We start from the raw sequence: 21,978 nt of genomic DNA, 5'->3' as shown, positions 1-21,978 counted from the left end.
CCTGAAGCAGCAGAGAGAAACTGCAGTGGTGATGATGACTGTTCTGGGTGTTACTGGTGGTAATGGATACCTTGGGCCCCAGCAAGTGCAGAATGGCCTCCCCCTGCCAGCATCCATCATTTTGATTCTTTTGGCTTACATCTTCCCTAACTGTCCCACAATCCCTTCCTTAGGGACATCCTGGCTGCACCAATTGCCCTATGGATTTAACCACCAGTTCACCTGATTACCTTCATTTTCTTCAAAGGGCAGAGGAATTAGTTATAGCATTTGGCATGACCCAAGATTCAAAGACGCAAAGTGCCCAAGCCCCTAGTCTGGATATCAGTTGTATTGCTACAGTGAATACCGTAAGTCCGTCAGAGTCTGTTATTCTCAACTCTATGGTCTCGGGTTTAATTCCCACAAAGAGAAAAACTCAGTAAAAATCTTCATCTCTCCTTGATTAGTCATGGGGGGAGGGGGAGGCAGTGACAAATTGTGTAACCGTAAAAGAAAATGGGCGTGGCTCAATAAAAAATAGTTTCAGAATCAAGGCAACAAGTTATACCTTGACCAGTTATAACTCAGCAAAATGGGTTCAACATTATTTCATATATGAAATACACAAAGCAACAACATAGCTAGTACTAAAAAGTATTTCCTTCCAAGTCACAGACAGGACAGTGACAGAATTATTCCATGTGGTCAGAATGTATCTCCATCTACCTCATCTCCTATATTTGAAGAATTCATAAAATATAATCATTGAAACAAATGTTTTAAAAAAAAAAAAAAAAGTTAGAGCCCTTTACACATATTATATAGCCAGCCAGTTGGGGCAGAAAGCAAAAAGCCCTCTCTGTGCTTTCTTCAATTCCCAGTCGAAACCTCTCAGGTAGGGCGGCTCAGCGAAGTCCTAATGAAAACAAACGCCAGAAAACTCCCAATTCTGAAGAAGGCTGTGATGCAGACTTCTAAGGACTGATAAGCTCTCATGGCGTGATCTCCCTCGGACTAATGACCTGACACTCTGGTAAGACAGAGAGAGATGATAAATATGCTAACTAAAGGCCCTTCGTGCAGGTATTGAGAAAGGCTATAGCCCCTTCAGTTTCCGTAATCAATAACAGCAGGGTGACAGCAGCCAACAGCAGAAATCACACCACTGTGCTCATCCCTGAAATACGCATCTCAGGTCATCAGAAGCCCGCCTCTCTGCTCGCTTACTGCCTGCCAGTCAGTACACAATCTCAGTCCACAAAGCAAATGGTCCAGCCTCTCCATATGCAGGCTAAAAATTACTTTACATAGAAATTGAGTGTTTGTCACCTTGTCATTACTTTCTGTTTCAGAGAAGGGAAAGGGGGTGGGGGGGGGAGAACTGAGTAACAGGCCTTCGAAAAGGCCCATTGGGCTTTCCACGTCTTGTCAGGACAGAAATGAACCAGCCCCCTCCTCTTCATGCAAGACGCAGAAAACATGAACATAGAGGAAAAGGTAAAAGACAACTAGAAGTCCAAGGGGAAAAGTATTTCCCACAATGTTATGAAAGACTATTTATGCTACTTCTGAAGATCCTCTTGGGAAATGGTTGGAATTAGGAGATCTGGAGTAAAAGTGATGGAGAGCATAGTTTGAGACAATACACCCTGGAGCTCACCTGAGTTGCCCTTTTGTCAATCGTCATAGAAGTTTTGCATTTTCAGAATAAAGAGACTAACCCACCACACAGAAAATAATGTGCCTTTCCCTTTCTGATTGTCTGCTGTGCAGGGCAAGCCCCAGCTTGTGGACAAGGGGGCTGGAGGTTCTGGGCTCTGCTCTGCTTTGGGTCAACAGAAGGGATGGTAACAACACTAAGTGGTGCTGAAAAGGGCCCTTGTCTACAGTAACGCTTTCTCCGTTCCCGTGTCTGAACCCTGAGTTGAAAGTCAACCAGAGAACCCTAAAAGAATCCCTATACCCGAATGGTTTCATTCAACCAATTCCCCCAGGAGAAGGCCCCCCTCACCATATCTATTCTGAAGACACTGTCTTGTTCCTGTCAAAATGTAGAGCTGTCAAAGAGAATAAATAACCCTCTCAGACACAGACACCTCCAAAGAACTATCAGCAACCCCCTCCCAACAAAGCTGGTAGTTTCCTGCTGAAGGAGGAATCAGGAGGAAGAAGAAAATCCTCAATTTCACAAATTGGTCCTCGCTATAATCTAATCTAGGAAGTTTTATTCCTGCCTCCCACTTTTCCCTCAAAACTGCGTCAAGGTTTGCTAAAAGACACCAGGTTGCGGCAGTGGGACCCTGAATGAATCTATTTTTCAATGGGAGGTCCCATCTCTCACCATCTTCAGTGGTAAAGAAGTACACACATTCTGGAGAAGTATTAGCAGAAGCAGTGACACCAGGTCTATTGTAAATTGGGTCAGAGCAATGAAATTCCTCTTGCGTTTCTGTGGGATAATCAATGATTCTGCTCTAATGAAACCATAAATCAGGAAGGATTTACATAAACTGAGTCTCACTTGGCACCTCCACAAATAGCAAGTGATAGATTTTGCATTAAATTATAAGACCTACCTTACAACCCTATCAGTTACTAATAAATGTATCCCTCTGAAAATTCCAGTCAATCTTGAAGTGTTTCTACAGCATCTCAACTGCCAATATGCGTGTAGCCAAAAGGCAGACGAATCAGGGAAGACATTCTGACGGCATAGTAGCCGCTCCTGGCTATCAACAAACTAAGTTGTCCTAGGAATTTTTATCAAAAGCTAGCTTTCTCATGACCGAGCAGAGAAACCTCCACAGAAGCTCAACACTGCATGATAAAACACAGACCATCTCTATATATAAGAAGATGCTAGAGAAGGGGGTCAACAAATTATGGGCCGATACCTGTTCTTGTAAATAAAATTGTATTCTAACAACCACACCCATGTATTTACCTATTGTGACGCTTACTTCTGCAAAACAGCGGAGTTGAGTCATTGCAAAAGAAACCTTCGGGCCCACAAAGCTGAAAACGATTTACTTTGTGGCCCTTGACAGAAAATATCTGCCACCTCTCGTGCTAGAGAAAAGATAAAGTGAAATATGGAGTAACCGGAGCTAAATCACTATGCACTGGAACCTCTAAGGGGGAGCCGGAGAGGACCCAACTCCTTAAGTATTTGAGGACGTGGAAAAGGATGTGTGCTGGGTGTAGCTCCTACAACACAGAGTTGAGTTTGACTGGATTTATTCTGTAAAATTCTGAATCAATTTTAGGTTATCCCAATCCACCTAATTCTACCAGGGTGAGTCTTTTCCGAGAGGAAAGATTATCTGATCCAGGGTTTGAAGACGACAAAATCTGGGAAAGAAGAAAAGGCCAGGAAAGGGAAGCAAAACAATTTCTACCAAAGAATGAATTCGCAGTTAGGTGTTACGTAGCTAAAGCACTGTTTTTCCTTGCATGAAGTAAAAAAATTGCATGTAATTCTCTGAATAAAGATTCACTATAGGGCTCTGTCAGTCAGATATAGGAATTGGTCCACAGAAAGAGCTAAACAGTATGCTTACCAATGCCACTCGTGAGAAAAATCTAATAATGATGATGGTTATAATAACCATTACCGCAGGCACTACCATTCTTCTTATAGGAACTGTCACGTACTGAGCATTTATCACATGCTAGGCATGAGTCTAGGTACTTATATATTATCCCATTTAGCCCTCCCAGCAGGCCTGTGAAGTAGACTATTATTACCCTCAGTTTACAAGTGACGTGACGATGGCTGAGAAAGGTAACTAGGATACGCAAGTTTCGAAGTAGCAGAGCAGAGTTTCGAACCCCCGTTACTACCTTCACGCTATTCATGAAACCCTCATGTGCCCCCACCCTCGTCCCACGCACAGCCCCACCACCAAGCCCCCTTACCTCTACAGACACTGCAGCACTGATTCTCTGGGAGAATGTGGTCCTTTTCTGAGCAGTTCAGAGGAGGGCACGCTTCTGTAATTTTTACTAAAACTCCACCCTGGAAGCCAAATCATTGGGAAACAAAAAAATGTTCGTCTTTTTTAGTTGATGATACAAATATATAAGGCTCATCATTGTTAACAGCCTGCAGTGACAACAAGCTTCAATAATTAACAGTACTTCCCAGGAATTCCCCAATAATGACAAAGTCGCAAATGAAACTGATGAGACTCCCGGCACAGAAAGCATCCTTCTCTATGTCTAAACAGCCTCAGCTTCAACCAGTAATTTTTGAGTAACTTCTATGCAGCAGAAGGTCACTAACGGTGGTATGCCGCTACGAGATAAACGGGCTGTTGGATGGGGAGCCCTAACTTGTAGGGTTTGTGGATTTCTGTGTAAATACCCCGATGATGACCGATTTTGAATTCCCAACATGGTATCACTGACCACAGAGTTGGGAAGTTATGTACAATGAGCGCTCATGAGCTTTTATGAGTCAGCTTTAGCACTCCTGGACCACACGCACCACGAACCCAAAGCTACGGACCACATCTTCCTTGTGCTTGCTGAGTTCCTAGATGGAGTGCGGGAAGAACAAACAATCTCAACTAAAACCCTAGGACAGTATGGTAAGCGCTAAAATATGTTCTACAGTTCAGGCACGATAATGTGTCCTAAGAGAATGCTGCTGCCCAGGTAGGGAGAAATGATAAAGATGGTGCCACATTTGAATAACAGAGTAAGGAAAAAGAGACTTTCCTGGCAGACAAAACAGGCAAGAGCCAAGGTATCCAAGTAGGAATGCACTGAATGAGGGTTAGAGGAGCACTAGATTTTCCACTGTAGGTAAATAAAATTGCTTACAATAAAACTTTAAATATTCACCTAGTGAATCTTTATTTTTTTTAAAAAAAGATTTTATTCATTTATTTGACAGAGACAGAGACAGCCCGGGAGAGAGGGAACACAAGCAGGGGGAGTGGGAGAGGAAGAAGCAGGCTCTCAGCAGAGGAGCCTGATGTGGGGCTCGATCCCAGAACGCCAGGATCACGCCCTGAGCCGAAGGCAGACGCTTAACGACTGCGCCACCCAGGCGCCCCACACCCGGTGAATCTTTATGACCTCATTCACCAAAGGCCTTCTTCGGTGACATCACTAGCATCTGTATTTAATTGTACTCTGAATTCTAAAAATTAGTCCATTAATTACTATTTTTAAAAAGGGGGTTTGAGAGTATTTTACCTAAGTTATAAAGTTTTCTCTCCTATTCCTAAGAAGCTGTTGACGTCAGCTAAGAATGAAGCTTGAGAAAAGGAGGCCCACTTAAGGTGAAAAGGTACTTCTCAACATAGGTGGGGGGAGAGGATGGAGCTGGACAGCCAGGAGGGACAGGGGAGATAGAGAGTTTCCCATTTCTGAGACGCTATCTTTCCTGTGGACCAAGGGACAAGAACTCCCACTTCATCAGGCACATCCATTCCTAATGATGAACATCAACAATTATGAACATACCAATTTGATTTCTAACTATCATCATTTGGATAATTTGCACCATGGCTTCCTCTCCTTTCTCATTTTTTTCAGCCTGACAGTCCTGCCTCTAACATTCCTTGTAGTGCCTTCTTGTCCTCCTCACTCTTGGTTTCTTGATCTGATCCAAGTTATCCAAATCTCTTGCTTTTCCCCTACCTTTAAAGTGGCCCTAAGATCAGAGAACACAGCCTGCTATGCATGCTCAGTCTCCTTCACAGATAAGTTCCCTTCTCACCCCTCAATCCAGGCCACACTGGGGGGTACCAGGCCTCAAGAGCTGGCACTGGTCCTAAGCCGCTGTGCCTACCAGCTGTACCTTAGTTCCTGCAACAGGGACTCAAACCAACCATTACAAACCAAGAGACATTCATAACCTTACTATCTATAGCATAAGCCTTAATGCACAGGAAAACAAACCGCTCACTCGCCATTAATGCCTCTACTTTTATCTTTTAACATCAATGTATTTTATTTTCTACTGTCTCCTTGCATAAATAAGAGTGATGGACACTGTCAGATCCCTTTAAGGAGTTCTGTGTGCCCATCCCCCAGCTTCTGAATGCTTTGCCGCTAATGGCTTATCCTTGCCATCCTCAGATGGCATTCCTTGGACACTGGATCCACTCAGCCATGCAGGGAACAGAGACAGTGACCCACAAGTTCTCCACCCCCACTGCCATAACCCAAAGCCAGGGACTGACAGGCATGGGAGGCTCTCTGCCTCAAGGGGAGCCCGCAGCTGGGGTGTAATTTACACTCCAACACCCCTCCTAGAATCAATGGGAGGCCTTTCACCCAAAATCCCACCCTTGCTGGTTCCTTACCCTTCCCCATCCTGCATCCTCCACACCCTTACTGGTTGCTTCTGAGAGGGCTACTTTAATCAATCATTCATATTAAAATCCTTAGTGCAGGGTCTGCTTTTAGGAGAACCCACACCAAGACAGTAAGATACATTTCATTCTTGCTGCCAAAAATAAAACCGTTCAAGATTATCTCTAGATGGTGAGATTCTGGAGCAATTTCCTTTTTCTTCCTTGTACTTCTTCCTCCATATTCAAAATTTCGGCATTTGGAGTACGATTTGCTTTTGTTCAAAGAAATATTTCAAATGCTATGAAGACTTTTCTTTAAAAAATCATCACTCACAAAAGTTTTTTTTTTTTATGACAAGGGCTTGCCTTGTCTGCTGATTAAATGAGACAATTCTAATCAACCTTTAACATATTTAATGAGCACGATCATAATTCCAAATGTTTCAATAGAGACAAACCCCTTTGCATGATTTTGAAAATAATATGAACTGTGATTACAGTAGCGTAAGTGCCTCTATACCCATTTAGTCCAGCCACATAATTAGGCACAAAACCTTTTTTAACTTTATTTTCAAAACTATTTCTGTAAGAAGTACCTGATAATTAACATTTTTAAATCCTCCTGATTATAGTATGTTATTTTCTGACCCCTAGAACTCTGTGTTGGTGGAAAAATATAATTCTTCCGTTCTTTCTCATTTAGAGTGACAGTCTCCGTGTCATTGGTCAAATAGAAACACTTTCAAGTTCTTTATTAATCACTGTGCTTCAACCTGAATTTCTAATTATATAAAAACTCACATCATTAAGTCAAAAAACTGTCGCTAAAGAAATGTTGCAGGGCAGCAATAATTGAACAAAATCGAGCAAGACTACTAGAAGGGTTTATTCATCTTAGTTTAAAAGAAAACAGTCTATGGGGCTCCTGGGTGGCACAGCGGTTAAGCGTCTGCCTTCGGCTCAGGGCGTGATCCCGGCATTCTGGGATCGAGCCCCACATCAGGCTCTTCCACTATGAGCCTGCTTCTTCCTCTCCCACTCCCCCTGCTTGTGTTCCCTCTCTCGCTGGCTGTCTCTATCTCTGTCGAATAAATAAATAAAATCTTTAAAAAAAAAAAAAAAAGAAAAGTCTATTAACTTCTAAAAACACTAGGTGAAATTATTTGAAACAAGGGTTTGTTTCTTGTCTGATTGTGTTGCTGAAGCTTTAAAATGATCCTAGGAAAATGGAAATGAATGATATCTAGGCACCCTTCTGTCAACAGGGGTATCTGCATTTGAACCACAGAAGACCAAGAATTATTTATTTGCTCAGTCCTCCCAAAGATAGAACTTACAGTGTAGATGCCTAGGATTCCTTACAGACAACAGGTGCCACTGGGCATTAGGGCTTAACTCTTGAGAATGGTTGCTGGGAAGACAGTAGAGGTCCTGGCATGCTATGCCCATCACCTCCTCGCCCTGCTGACACCATCCATGTACCCCAAGGCTCCTCCATGGCCTGTTATAAATACTACCCCTTTATCAAAAGAATCAGTGAGCCATAGCCTGAACAACCTGGTATTCTCACACAGACTGAAAATGATCATTCAATTTAGAGGGGCTTCTGAATCTGCCCCTCAAAAATTCTGAGATGAGAATTATTTCCAAATAAGTCTAACACCATCAGAAATGGCAGAGGAGAGGCTGAGAGAGCCCCGCCTGTAAAGCCAGACCACACAGGTTCAGATCCCAGCTGGCTCACTTACTAGTTATGTGACTGATCTTCTGTGCCTCGATTTTCTCATCTGCAAAATGGGAATGATCATAGCACGCACCTGATAGGGTAATGATGAAGTTTACAGGAGAAAATAAGTTTAAAATGTGTCAAATAGTGTCCAGAAAAATGCTAAAAGCTCGAGAAATGCTACTTATGGTCAAGGACTCTTCTCTGTATACAAAGTAATCATTTAGTAAAGAACTGTAGCAACGAATTCATGACTTTTTAAAAGATGAAATCATTCGCAGGCACATACATACGCACATATAGGCACACACATACCACTGCCACACCACGCCGCCGTCTGCCATAGACTACGGAGCTCCCATGCACAGCATCGGCTGATGTAGAAAGACCACCGCCCCGCCAAGCCCACCAGACTGTCTGCAGCAATAGAATCTCTGCCATTCCCAGTGGCAAGCCAAGGAAGGGGGTATGGGAAATACAACAGGGAAGTCCAAGCAAGCTAACCCCCTGGGGGGAAACTGTGGCCCCTCAGAGACAGGAAAGAGGTGAGAGCCTTTCCTCTACCCACCCCCCTCAACCAAGGCCCCAATAAAGAACTGGATTCAATCTCCTCCAGAGCGTCTCCAGGTCTCTACGTGCCTCATTCTCCTCAATCTTTAAAATAGATTCTTTTCCTCAGGGATGTGACGAAAAGTAAATGAAATGGTACAGTTACAAGCACTTACGAGGATGGGCTATTCTGAGGCACAGTGGTTCCTGTCAGCCTCTCTGGAGATGCCCCACAAACCAGCTGCGCTTCCTTGTAGGACTTGGGCTGCCCCTAATGCACCACCTGGTATGCGTGCCCCCGCCCCCTCCGTCTCTCACTCTTGCGCTCCTAGGATGGCACCCCACCCAAGTCACTGCACGGCTAGCTCCCACACTTTGTTCCAACAGCGCCTCTGCAGAAAGGCCTTCCCAGACCACCCACACCCACCCCAAAGCTCTCTCTCTCTTCAGCCTTTGTTTTTTTTTTTATAGGATTTGGCATTATATTGTATTTGGTTTATTTTATAATCTGCCTCCCCCTCTAGACTGCAAATTCTACAAAAACAGGGACTTTGCTGCGTTCACCGTTACACACCCAGAATCTAGTACCACGCTGGTACGTAGCAGCTGAACAAGGTATGTTAGCTGAACGGTTACTGAAGATCTCTGCTTCTACACTTGTATTCCAAGGACTAGAAGGGCGAGGCAGGCAGGAGACAGGCATTTTCTCACCATCTATAAGACACTCGGGAGTAGAAATGGTACCACCCAGAGCTGGCATCACAAACTGATTTCCCCAAAATCAACTCAGAACCTTTTGCCAGGGCCACCGGCCAAGCTCCCTAACTCCTAGTAACTGCTGGCTCCCTTCACCTTCTCACATCCTTCAATAGCTTTCCCAAGGCTGCCTGATCCACGGCTGACCACAAGCTAGCAGCACAATGACAGTGGGTGGGACCTTCCCGTCCTGGACGGCAGCCCACCGCAGAGTCCTTCCCCTCAGGGACCCACTCCGGCCACCAGGCTCCACTCCAGATCCCTAGCAAAGCCCATCCATGTATCTAGTAATTCCCCTCCCAAGGGATGGGGATCATAAGATGGAAACTTACTCTGCATTCCCGGCAGCTCTTAGTTAAAATCCGCTGGCCTTCTGCAAGGACTTTGCCTCCATAGATACATTTTGCTGTAACAAAAAGAGAAAAACACGTCAGTCATGCTATGCAACTAACTGACCTCACAAGTGCCATTTAGCTTCAGTGAAATCTAAGCCATAGGAATCTCTTTACAGGGCTCCTGGCTGGCTCAGTCAGTGGAGCACGCAACTCTTGATCTCAGGGTCATCAGTTCGAGCCCCACACTGGGTGTGAAGCCAGGTGTGGGGCTAAAACACGATAGGAATACCTTTGTCTGGAGTAAGACATGGGGAGAGTGTAAGGACAAGTGTCAGGTCCCTGTCAAATGGTCATCTTCACTACGTTTGCCATGAGTCCGTCACACTGAGGATATACAGCTATTTCAATGTCACCGCTGCTAGAGGAACTAGAAAATGAACAGATGTGGTCAGAAGTTAAAACAAGGAAGCGGTAGTGGTCATCTCCATGGAGGACAATAGCAGTACCTTTGATTCTTACACTTCAGTCATTAAATGAACAGGTAGGTATCCAAATCATAACAATGCTCCCTCCTTTAATTTCTCAAATCAACCTACTTTTAATTTTAGAATTAATGTGCCTGTACTTCGTAGTGAAAACCAGTCAAAAGTTCTGATTCCCAAATAAGAGTTCTTTCTGCTATTTAATGTGGTTTCAAACATTAAAAGCAGATATCAAGAGTGTCAGAAAAAAAAAAAAAAAAACAGAAAATAGAGAATTTTCTAGATCAACCCCCCCCCCTTCCTTTAAAAAGTTATCCATGACCATCGTGTATGCCTCAATTTTGTTGATCAATCAGTTGACCATGACTCATTGGTCCTAATGATGATGTAGATTCCCCTATCTATCCACAGGGGGGAGACCACACATCCTCCAAGGGCCTGGAATTCCTGCCCAATCAAGTCCCACACTCCCAAACACAGCTGCCGCCAACGCGGCAAGACAGTTTATTCCAGAATGACAGTTCTGCTAAATGCACTGCTGTCAGATCTGCCATCTGCTTCTTGGCCCAGGCTGGGAAGCAAAGAAATAGACTTTTCTTCCTCATGCTGCCCTTTGTCCCCCACAGAATGGTATAAGCCCACTTGCTCCCCTGTTTTAAGACATTTGCCTGATTCCTGTCCTCTGATAGCAATTCTAGGAGGAGTCTGTCTGCAGACAGCAATGTCTTACTGTTTATATTCAGGCCACACACAGGGAAACATCCCTCAAATGCACCGGTCCTGTGTAAAAATTAAATGTCCACTAAACTTTACGTCCTCACATAGCAGGGTGCTTTGGGGGCTACGAATGACATCAACATCATGCTGCATGCCTCGGCCATTGGCACTGCTGCAGGATGTATACATGATGACAGTATCAACTCGCCACGAAATGATCTGAGCCCAGCTTTCACCATCACCACTGTAGGTCACAAGAACATCCCCTGCTTTCTCGTGTTCATCCCCATTTCTCTGACCATACCCCTCCTCTTCTGTCACTGCCCTCCATACACTTGACATCAATCCTCATTATCCCACCTCTTGATATACAGCCAAAAGGCTCACTTTTGCTGTCTGAGGACATTCAAGCATAAGGTGAGTCAGGCTCCAGTGCCTTTGGCTGGGGCATCTGGGACTCCATTCCAACAGCTTTCAGTAGGAGTACAAATGTAAATGGATACCTGAAGCCTTTCATATCACATTGGGGACATGCAAACTAGAATATTTCACAGTGTACGACCGTGAAATTGAAACCTGGCACCAACACACACTTCTCTGTGATGTCAGAAACAAATGTACTGACGATTTAGAGAAATAGTTATTCAACTGCATCTTTTTTCCACGCACAGACACGGGGCCCTTCCAATTTGGACTTCATTTCTCCAGTGCCATGACTGGACACTTTCGCCATCTCGGTGCACGCTGAATAAACAATTGACAGGTGGGACTGGGCACCCCTGTCAGATAGGGACATTAGGTCGCTCTGTCTTTATTTAGTATGTGTACCCTACACACACTCCAGCCACCCCGTGGCCATCAGTGGGTTAGAATATCACAATCAGCACTCCATACTGCACTCTAAAGGAGGTGGGCAGATCAGGAAGGCTAACACCCAGGAACCCTCCCTGCCCCAGTAAGTTCATTCACTGATCTGGCTCCAGATACCGCCTCTCTGAGCAAATGCCCACATCACGCCGGCTGTCCCCCCAGCACCTCCAACTCACAGATGCCCAACAGAATGTACCGCACCCTGCACTACATCCTCCACCTGTCTCAGTTCTGTTAATCACAGGAGTCTCCTACAGGCTCTTGTTCAAAACCTGGCAACTTCTCCCTCACAGGCGCTCCACCCCAATGTATCTGCCTCATACAGAAAATATTATGGAGTACCTACTGTGTGCCAGGCCTTCAGGCCATCACTCACATCCATCCCCTCTTTTCATCTCCCCAGGTGGGGGGGGGGGGCGGGGGGCGGTGCCTGCCGGCCTCATCACCTCTACCTGGAATATGTCTGAATCCCATACCCAGCCACCCTGCCTCCGGCTCTCCCAATGCAGTGGCCTTAGTCCAACACTTTGATTATGTCCCAACCCTTCCCTTGAATCTTGCTTTTGACTACCAAAGGCAACGCAATGTCTGTGTCCTTAGTTTCTGCACATAGGATTCTGTCAGGTGTGTTCTCACCTACTTTGATGACAGGGCAAACTCCTATTTATTTGATAACACCCTACTCAGCTGTTACTTACTCTGTGAAGTTTTCCTAACACACACATGGTTCTGATGGAGTTAATCGCTCCCATCTCTGTGCTATGTCCGCTCCTTGCACGGTGTGCGTGGGGGGAGGGGGGGCGACCGCAGTGCGGAGGAGATGGGTTAAGAGCATCAGCTCTGGAGCCAGAGACCACCTGGGTGTTACTTCGGCCCCATCAAGGCTGAGAGACCTTGGATAAGTGACCTCTCTGTGCTTCAAGTTCTCACCCGTAAAATGGGGAAGACAGTGGGGACTGAGCCGGGGTGGGGGTGGGGGGTTCATTGGAAAGGCTCAACACAGTGCCTGACATAGAACAAATGGTCCACACATGCACACTGCTATACCCAGAGGGAAGGACAGTGCTGGGACAGGAAGCTCAGTATGAATGGCTCCATGAATTCAAAGGAACAGGATCGTCCTTACCCACCCCACACCCACCTTTGCAGATTGCTACTTCCCGCCTACTGAACCCCTGTTATCAAACAGAATATCTCCTTTCCCTCTACCACCTCTTCTCCTCCGCAAGTGCTGTGTGGCACAGCAGAAGATTCCCTCTCCATCATCCTCTCTCCACTCCCCACCCTTGATGGTAGTTCTCAAGTCTGTTTACGGAAAGAAAAGCCTGCAGAGCACCGCTGTTCAGAGATTCTGATTTAGTAGGTCAGAGTGGGGCCCTGGGAATAAACTTCTGGACCATCATGTCCACAAATGAGGCATCTAGAAGATTCTCCTGAGTTTTTCCTGATGCCTCCAAAACAGAGAGAAGAACTTCATAGTATCAGGATCTGAGACCTCCATGACAAAAGCTACGTTGTTTTTGGAGACCTCATGAGTGTCTGGGCCTTTTGCTCATAACAGAGGGACAAAGCACTTTTTCCAAGCAATGAACTAAGACATGAACACTCAAACCAAATTCTTTTTCCTATTTCCAAAGAGAAGCCCCCATCTTTACGTGCTGCATGAACACTAAATCAGCCAACAGAACCGTTTGTTTTTCTCAGAGTTCCCAGAACACTGCTCCCCCCAAACCCAAACAGAGGTGTAAGAAATTTCATCCAAAAGGGGCAACCAAAGGAAATCTCCATCCTTTCTCTGATATGAAGGTATTTGAAACTTCTAGAAATTCTACCTACTAGTAGTGTTGGAACTCTGCTTTATTAATCCTGGTTCTTCTCTGCTCCACTCCACTGTTCAACCCACCACAGTTATCTTTCAGAAGGCTAGAAATGTTTAGCTTGGTTCCACTTCCTCCAGGAAGCACCCCAGGCCTACTACCGATGTCCCACTAATCTCCCCAGCACTGTCCCACAAGCCATCCGTCTATGTCCTGATAGTGTCTTATCCATGTGCCTAATGTGACTGCACGGAGAATCACCTAACTTGAAAGTGAGCCCTCTGCAGCAGAGAGAGCCCATTTACCACCACCCCAGGCACCTGCACTCAGGAACCGCCTAATGCATGTTTCCGTTAAAAACTATGAAGAAATGAAAACGCTTGAGGCCAGAAGTTCTTAACCTTTGAAATTTCCAGAGATGCCTTATAGCATTTCTTTTTGGTTTACCTTTTTTTAACTAGTGTTTATTTTTACTTCCATTTTGTTAAACCTACAAGCATATCAAACCACCAATCAGAGCTGCTGAGAAAATTAGTACTGCCTAGCTAAATTGCTATGAATTCCAAACAAAAGCAAAAACAAAACAAAACAAAAAGATGTTTTAGTTAGCTGTATATCAGCATGTTGTAAAATCGTGTGACTTTCTAAAATATTTTTCAAAACTTAAAACTCTCAAATGAATTGGAATAAAAAAAAACTGACTATCCCCAATACGTCTGAGGGGCCAATGGGACATACAACCAGGGCCTTGAAAATGGCAGTGTTTTGGCCACTGATGCTACCCTGGAGAGCAGTATCTTAAGAAAATACAAAATACAAAGTGTGTCTTCTATACAAAGCACATTACTGAAGAGTAATTTATAATAGTGAAAAGTGGGAAAATTGGGGAATAGTTAAATAAGTTATGCAAGCAAGAGCCAAACAATGGAACACCATCAAGATCATTGAAGTTTATACAACTGGGGGGTGGACTGAAGGAGGGCACGTGATGCAGTGAGGACTGGGTGTTCTAGAAGACTGAGGAATCACTGAAGTCTACCTCTGAAACTAACACTACACTATGTTAATTAACTGAATTTAAATAAATTTTTTTTAAAAAGTTTATACCGTGTTCTTTAAAGCACAGGAATATATTTAAGTGATAATAGTAAGTCAATGGGGGCACCTGACTGGCTCAGTTCGTAGAGCATGAAACTTGATCTCAGGGTCATGAGTTCGAGCCCCATGTTGGGCACAGTCCATATACATATGTAGAAGTCAATGAAGTAGGATAAACATTATCTGCACAATAAGATCTCTACTTCACACAAAAATAGAATTTAAAAAATGAAATCCACTGAAATTTCAAGAGTGACTATTTCCAAGTGGTGGTTATTAGGAGAGATTTTTTTCCATCATCTTTACTCCTCTGAGTTCAAATGTTTTGAAGACCCAGTGACGTTGATATTTTTGGTGGAGAAATGATCTTGAATGAGGACATGTTTCTAACCTAGACTCTTGCTACAGAAGACCCTACAGTTTGATGAAAAGATGATGGGCTTTGCAGTCAGGCACCGCTAGTTTCCTAGCTCACCGCGGTCACTTACTAGGTCTGTGAGTTAACTTCCCTAAGCTCCCTCTAAGACAGGGATAATAATCCCCACCCGAAAGGACTGCAGGGAGCAGTCAGTAAGCGAACATAAGTGCGGTACCCACATAGTAACTGGCGCATACCAAGCGTTCTTAATGATTAATGACAGCTTTGGCTCTTACGGCTGGTCTCCAGGCTCACTGCACTATTTCAGATAAAATTTTTTGTAAAACAGAGTAAGAATATTTAAATCTTGTAGCTTGGACAAGCCAACTCTGAAGGCAGTCGTGTCAGTATCGTAACTGAAGCTCACCTCGAAATTCCTAACAAAGGCCTTTTAGTAACAGGAAATCTGGCCAAGACCTCAGAAACCCTAAATACAGAATCTGGGCCTTAAACTTCATCATTCAGAAGGATAGGGATCAAAGCACACGGAGCTTTGCAGTTGTGACCTCACAGATCAATACAACCCGTTACACCAGGTGTTTGACCCTAGACAAGTAGTTAATCCCTGTGAACACCAGTTCTTTCTACAGAGAATGGGAAGAATAGTAATTAGAGTTGATAGGAGGGGTTTTTTTTTAATAGCCTATGTAAAGTATCTGCACATCAGAGATTAAAATATAGAAGTTTTTCTTGTCATACATTTAAGATCAACTTCTGGTACTTCATGTCATCAATATTCATCAGCTGGGGCCTGAACATTGGCGGGGGGGGGGGGGGGAGGGCGGATCTCAAAGCCCATAGGACCATTCTGACCCTCAGTCAGTACTTACGTCGGCAGACCTTACAGCACTGGCCCGCAATGTGCACAGGAAGGGAGTCTGGGGAGCAACTGAGAGGGGGACAGGACATCCTTCGACATTCGACAGCGCCACTCTGAAGAAGGAAGGACAGGGAAAGGAATCTCAGAAGTGCCCTTGGAAATTTCCCGTTGTGGCAAAAGCTCACTTCTCATCCCAGAAACCTCATCAGGCAAAGAGAAGCAATGTGAGGAATTCCCAGTCTACTCCAGGATCACAAATGAAGTATTTTCTCCAGCCCAAATGAACCTGTGCCACCTCAATTACTTTTCTGATATACATCACTGGCTTCATTCCACCTGCCCATGTGGGCTAAGTAGATTAGGCAGAAAATAAAAGCCTATTTTTACAAGAACATAAATAACACCTTTCGCAGACCCTGTCAATCATTATCGAGGCTCTAACAATCTATTTTGTATTTTCCCCAAACAAAGGCATTCTTCAGATATTAATCAAATAATTTCAGCGGCACAGAGTTGACATACTAATTTTGGGGGTGCTCTTGAATTCTCTGAAACAGATGGAGTATACAAACAATGGATACCCTGGAAGTTGGGGTGAGGGTAGGGGGGAGAGCAAGCCTTGCGAGTTTCTGAAACACATGACAGATACCTTGTAAACTGTAATAAAAACATCTAAAAACTAATTAATTATACCCCCTTTTAAAATGTATTCTAGTAGTGAAAAGTTGTGAATGAAGCTAACTGTCAGGATGCTTAAAAATCACAAGAGTCCCTTCCTCCATCTGATACTCTCAATCCTCAAACTCCAAAAAGTAAGTTTGTTAGTAACAACGTTAGGTCATATTAAAGTGTGTTGTCGAATAGAAGCTGATTTTAATTTCCAAGTATTTACAGATGAAATGACACTTCCAGGTTCCCCTCACAATTGCTCAGGTTGCTGGGCAGAAGTTTTGTAGAAAGATCAGAAGGACTTCTTGAAGTCAGCATTGTATATTGCAAGACCAGATTATACAGTAAGTAGTGAAAATGCCCCCTTACAACTATGTTTATTTACAAAAAGGCTTACTCTGCAAGTGCAGTTCCGGCAGTGATCCCCGTCAACCCAGGAGTCTTGATCTCGATAGAGAAGTCCACTCACTTGACAGGTCTTCTCGCAGTGACAGTTTTCCAACTGACTAAGTCTTGTCTCTGCATAGTTTAACTGCAAATAAGAGTTACTAGGTGTAATTACTTTCATTCAGTTGCAAAGTCCTAACAAAGCTAACAGCAATGGGGGGGGGGGGGCAATCCAAGGAGGAGGAGGAAAAAAAAAAATGCTCAGAGCCGCTAACTCATTCTTAGCCAGATTTAAAAAAAAAAAAAAAAAAAAAAAAAGGTGGAATCAATCTAAGCTGAAGACATATTGACTCCTATGGTCTAATGAGCACCAAATGAGACATTAAACTGTATCTCAGGGACCTCATGGGTGTACATAAACATGTGTGCTTCCAGCTCAAGCCCACACAGAAACACTCATAATGAATACGTTCTCAAGGACTCATTACAATGTTTACAGGAGATCTAATCAGCAGCTCCAATGCACTTACATTTATCTCCCACCATTCTCTCCCTGTTTGCACACTAACCAGAGTGTCACAGTTTTCAGGCTGGGAAGTCACTGCTTCCTCTCTTCTGAAAAATTCCTGGGAGCTGGGGCCAGGAAAAGGGAAATGCATACAAGGATCTAGTTTCTCCCCTACGCAGGATCCCCCAGAATGAATGCCCCAGGAATCCACCTTGGTGTTCAAAGGTGAGGAGAGGCAACCAAACCCTTAGGTAAGATCAGGATTTTGGAGAGAAGTTTTTTTTTTTTTTTCATTTTCCTAAGTCACCCAGCTATTATCAGTGATCATGGAACCTTAGCATCTCTGACTTGAAAAGGGTTATAAAGTTTAAATGTTGTGACAAGTAAGCCCTTCCAGTGATTCACCAACCTCTCTTTGCAGGTCTACAGTGGCAGAACGCTACCCTTAAAAACTTTTTTTTGGTTAGCTCTGGATGTTTGAAACCTTTCTTGGTATAAGCTGTGAACTCTCTCCCCACTCATCCTATTTGACCTAGTTTTGCCTTATAACCCATCCTAAGCAATCTACTCTCTTCAAACATCTGACGTTAGCCTGTCTTCACACCTGCTCTGGGCCACACTCAGTACCACTAGGTTCACTGAACAGCTCTCATGATAGGAGTCCACTCCTCTCTCCTGATCACTTTCCATGCAGCTACTGCACTTGCCTTCAAACATATGGTGCCAAAAAAATTCAGCTTTGATAGAATCTCACACATACTCAAGTGTAACTCAATCCAATAGCTGTATTGCCATTTTCCCCTTTTCTTTAGAGACTGCCGTGACTGAAAAACAAATACTACTTTATAAAACTCCAAGGAGTTTCTATTTTCCTTCTCAACCATACTTACCCCTCTGTGTCTTCAATATTTTCCCCACTTAGATCAAGCCAATCTCTGATCCAAGTAAGACTATTTCAAGCCAATATTTTGGATATAATGGTTGAATATGGGTTGCGGACTCCCAACATCTTTCTCTAACTACGGTTCCATTCCATACATGTTCCTCTCAATTACTCCTACCAGCACTGCCGAGCACCATTCTCTAAAAAGGAAACCCACAGCTTTTGTCATTTATTTCATTCTCTTCTTTCATTCTGTTCTTCTCTCTCAAGAAGAACAGTTCCCCATCTGCCTTTTGTGGGCAGTACCAATGGGCAGGGAAAGAAGCAAATAGGATGCTAGACAAACCATATGCACCATCATCAGCCCCCCAAAAACTCGGTGTTAACTATGCCTAAAATATTAGCTTCCTAGGAACCCTCCCATACGCACAACCTTCCAAAAATTCAGATGCATGTAAAGCTCTAGCTTTATTAGAGTTTCTAGAATCCATGATAATTAAGTTCTTTGGGAATTCTTTAGGGAACACATCAAATACACTTCTTAGAAATTGGTGAGGTCAAGTGAGTAAAACCACATATAAGAGGTGGTAAGAAGTGACAACTTATCGCGTGTTACTTTTACTTCATTTCTATAGCCCCTGTACTTCCTACAAAAGGGTAATGACTGATGGATGACCTTGGGGTGAAAAAGAGTTCAACTAGACCTGCATCCCTCCTAAAAGCAACTGAGAACAGGGTATTTGTGAGAAGAAATGAGCCTCCCTCTGAAAATCTGGAACAATCTACTGCCTGCACCACTCCAAAAACGTCTTAAAGACTAAATGACCCGAAAGGCAATTCTGTGACTGCCCAAGTTTCCTGAAAACCCAGGAATTTGCCTAAAGGCAGTATTGTCAATTTCCCATACTGTCCAACAAAAACGGAGCTACAAAAGCTCACCTACAAAACTCAATACCAAGAAAACCTCGGTGTTAAAGGAAGCCATTCTCAGGGCAGATGTTTCCCTGTTGAGCTCTTTATATTTTTAATATATTTAGCCTTTTCTGACAACACTAAAAAGCCCTAATCTCCGTAATAAGAAAAGCGCATGAGACAGACACAAAAGTGAAGACATATTAAGGCGAAAAGCTAATTTTTCAAAGACTCTTAATATGTAACTTTGCCTTCATTTTTCCCCCTGCTAAATCCTAGGATAAAAGGACAAAACAACTCTGAACCAAAAAATGAATTACAACTTGTCACTGGTATTAGCATGCTGAATTTACCCAAATTCATTTTCAAAAGCTATTTCTACACTACCTGCCATTTCCTCCAAGAATGCCTACAAATCCAAAATAGATCCAGCAGCAAATCTACATCTCTATTCAGTGTTACCTTTGTTCACGCATTTATCTAAGCAACCACGGACAGAATCATTTATTCTTAAGTCTACACATTCGAAGACAGACATCAGAGGCCTTTTTCAAAGTAAGAGGTCAACAAATGGATGAGTACATTAGTCATGCAGCGGGTTGCGCTTTTCTTTCTTTGAAATACTATTTATTTGGCATTTGCTACATTGAAGGGAAAAAATCTTTTATTGCGTTAAACCTTTAAGCTTAACCAGAAAAATCACTATTGAGCTCCTCGCAACAATGAAAGTCTCAAAATTAAATATGTTACAAGCTGAAATGCCACTCCAAGCGCTGCTTGATTTGCATAAATAGATTTGTCAAAGATTTGAATAGAAGTAATCAAATTCCCAGTCTCCAGCATCTCTTCTTCCTGAGCGTGAAGGCGGAATGCAATTACAGGACAGGTGGGATGCAAGAGCAAGACAGGTCCTGACCCCATCACATTGCTGTACCTGGCCCAGCAATGGGGTTGTTCCCACACTGTCAAGACTGAGAGAACTTCCAGAGCAAGGCAGGGATTGGCGGTGTCTTGGACATGGCTTAGGGAAGGTGACAGAAGACAGCTTCCCTGCACCTTCCCCACCCTGAAAAAAGGTTCATTTTGCCAGAATGCCAGGATTCTTCAAAGAGGGCTCTTATGTACCCTGACCTGTAACCTGAAGGTATGCGCAAGCTGGTCCCGTACTCAGCAAGGGCACAGACATTCTCCAGCACCCCCTGTCCTGGAGAGAGAAAAGAAACAGCAGGCCCTCCTGGGCAGACCCCTGGGCTCATCTGATGTCTGCATCTGTTTGATGGGATTATGGCTACCAACTCCTGTCCAGCTTCTGCCCTGGGCTTGCTCTCTGGTAGAAGGCCATGGCTTTCCACTAGGACACCATGTAAGGACTCTCCGCTGCTTCCCAAGACCTCCTGGTACCTAACTCTAAGACCAAGAATCTGACAGCAACTCGCAGCTGTTGCCAGGCTTCGTGATGTCAAGCCACAAGGCAAGGTGGGCATCTTCTTAGAGACCATCTTCCCCTCGTGGCTGTCTATTTTTTTCTAGGTTTAACAACATAAAATGAACAACCACAGCTTATTGAGTGCCTACTGTGTGCCATCCACCGAACCAGACCTTTAAGTCTCACTTGCCTGGTCTCATATCTTCATAAAAGCAAAATTAACTGTCACCCTTTTATAAACAGGCAAACAGCAACTGAGAAAAGGTCAATGAGCCTCCAGGTTCCCACCTTGATGGCTGCACAGGGTGCAGGGGAGAGGAGGTAGGGAGCAGGGTCTGCCCATGTTGGGAGGTCTTAAAGGAAACTCCTCCATAAAGATGCGGCCCCCAAGGCCTGTATCCTCAGTTTAAGAGTACACATAAAGGAAACAAGGTTTGCACCAAGCAAAGAAGACCTTCCTGTTCAGACCTTGGCACAGGCAAAAGGGAACTATCTTCCTTGAGAATTCTTGAAGAATTCTTGGCTGATAATTCATCTGGCCTATCCCAGGTTTGCAGTGCGATTCTGAGCAGCCTCTATGATCTGAAAACCTTTAAGGAGATCATGGAATATAAGGTGGCCCTGCATGGTCCTGGCAGAAACTCACACCATGGGAACCCAGGACTCGACATCTCAACAGATTTCCAAGGAAATCAATCAACTACAACCAAAAGGGTAAGTTCAGGAGCTTTGTTCTTGCCCTGACTTTCCCCCTCCAAAAGCTTCTACAAGCTTAATGCTCATGTTTCACTCCCAACAGGTACCATCTGAACACACATTCCTCAATTTGCTTTGCTCACTGTTCTCACCTATCTCTCCATCCCCACTCTGGTAGCAGCCAACCTGCCTCTCTCCATCCGTCATTCCTTCTTTACTTCTTTTCTCTTTCCAATCCTCCCTTGTCCAACTACAAACTTTCTTAGTCAGAATCCGAGCCTGAGTCCCAGCTTTCAGAATCTGAGCCTGAGTCTCAGCTCCACCATCCATGGTCTTGGGAAATGTTAACATAACATTCCTGGAACTGAGTCTTCTCATCGGGGAAGGGGACTAATAAATCAATCCCACTCATAGGACTGTTGTGAGGATTAAAGTGATAGGGAATACAAAACATTTAAACACTGTTACTAACACACAGCAAATACTCAATAAATATTACCTCCTACGACTGACTTTCCAGCTTTTTCTAAATTAGGGGTTGACAAATTAAGACCCATGGACCAAATCTGGCCCACCACTCATTTTCCTCAGGCCTGTGAGCTAAGAATGATTTTTC

General features: G+C 44.0%; 1 protein-coding gene across 2 annotated transcripts in view; it reads right to left on the bottom strand.

Annotated features, from left to right (window-relative positions):
• NELL1 (neural EGFL like 1) overlaps positions 1-21,978 on the bottom strand; it is an 823,559-nt gene that overhangs the window by 615,473 nt on the left and 186,108 nt on the right. For both annotated transcript variants that reach the window (XM_045808610.2, XM_045808609.2), the window contains exons 8-11: positions 16,948-17,082; positions 15,892-15,994; positions 9,657-9,730; positions 3,901-4,000 (exon numbers count right to left, since the gene is read on the bottom strand). In XM_045808610.2, the coding sequence (XP_045664566.2) occupies positions 3,901-4,000; positions 9,657-9,730; positions 15,892-15,994; positions 16,948-17,082 (412 nt within the window). The remainder of the gene's footprint in view (positions 1-3,900; positions 4,001-9,656; positions 9,731-15,891; positions 15,995-16,947; positions 17,083-21,978) is intronic.

The sequence above is a fragment of the Ursus americanus genome, chromosome 24 (genome assembly GCF_024610735.1).
Source record: "Ursus americanus isolate L20-20 chromosome 24, mUrsAme1.1.p, whole genome shotgun sequence".
Classification (NCBI taxonomy): Eukaryota; Metazoa; Chordata; class Mammalia; order Carnivora; family Ursidae; genus Ursus; species Ursus americanus.
The sequence above is the reverse complement of the archived record's forward strand: the minus strand, read 5'-3'. Positions and strand labels throughout refer to the sequence as shown.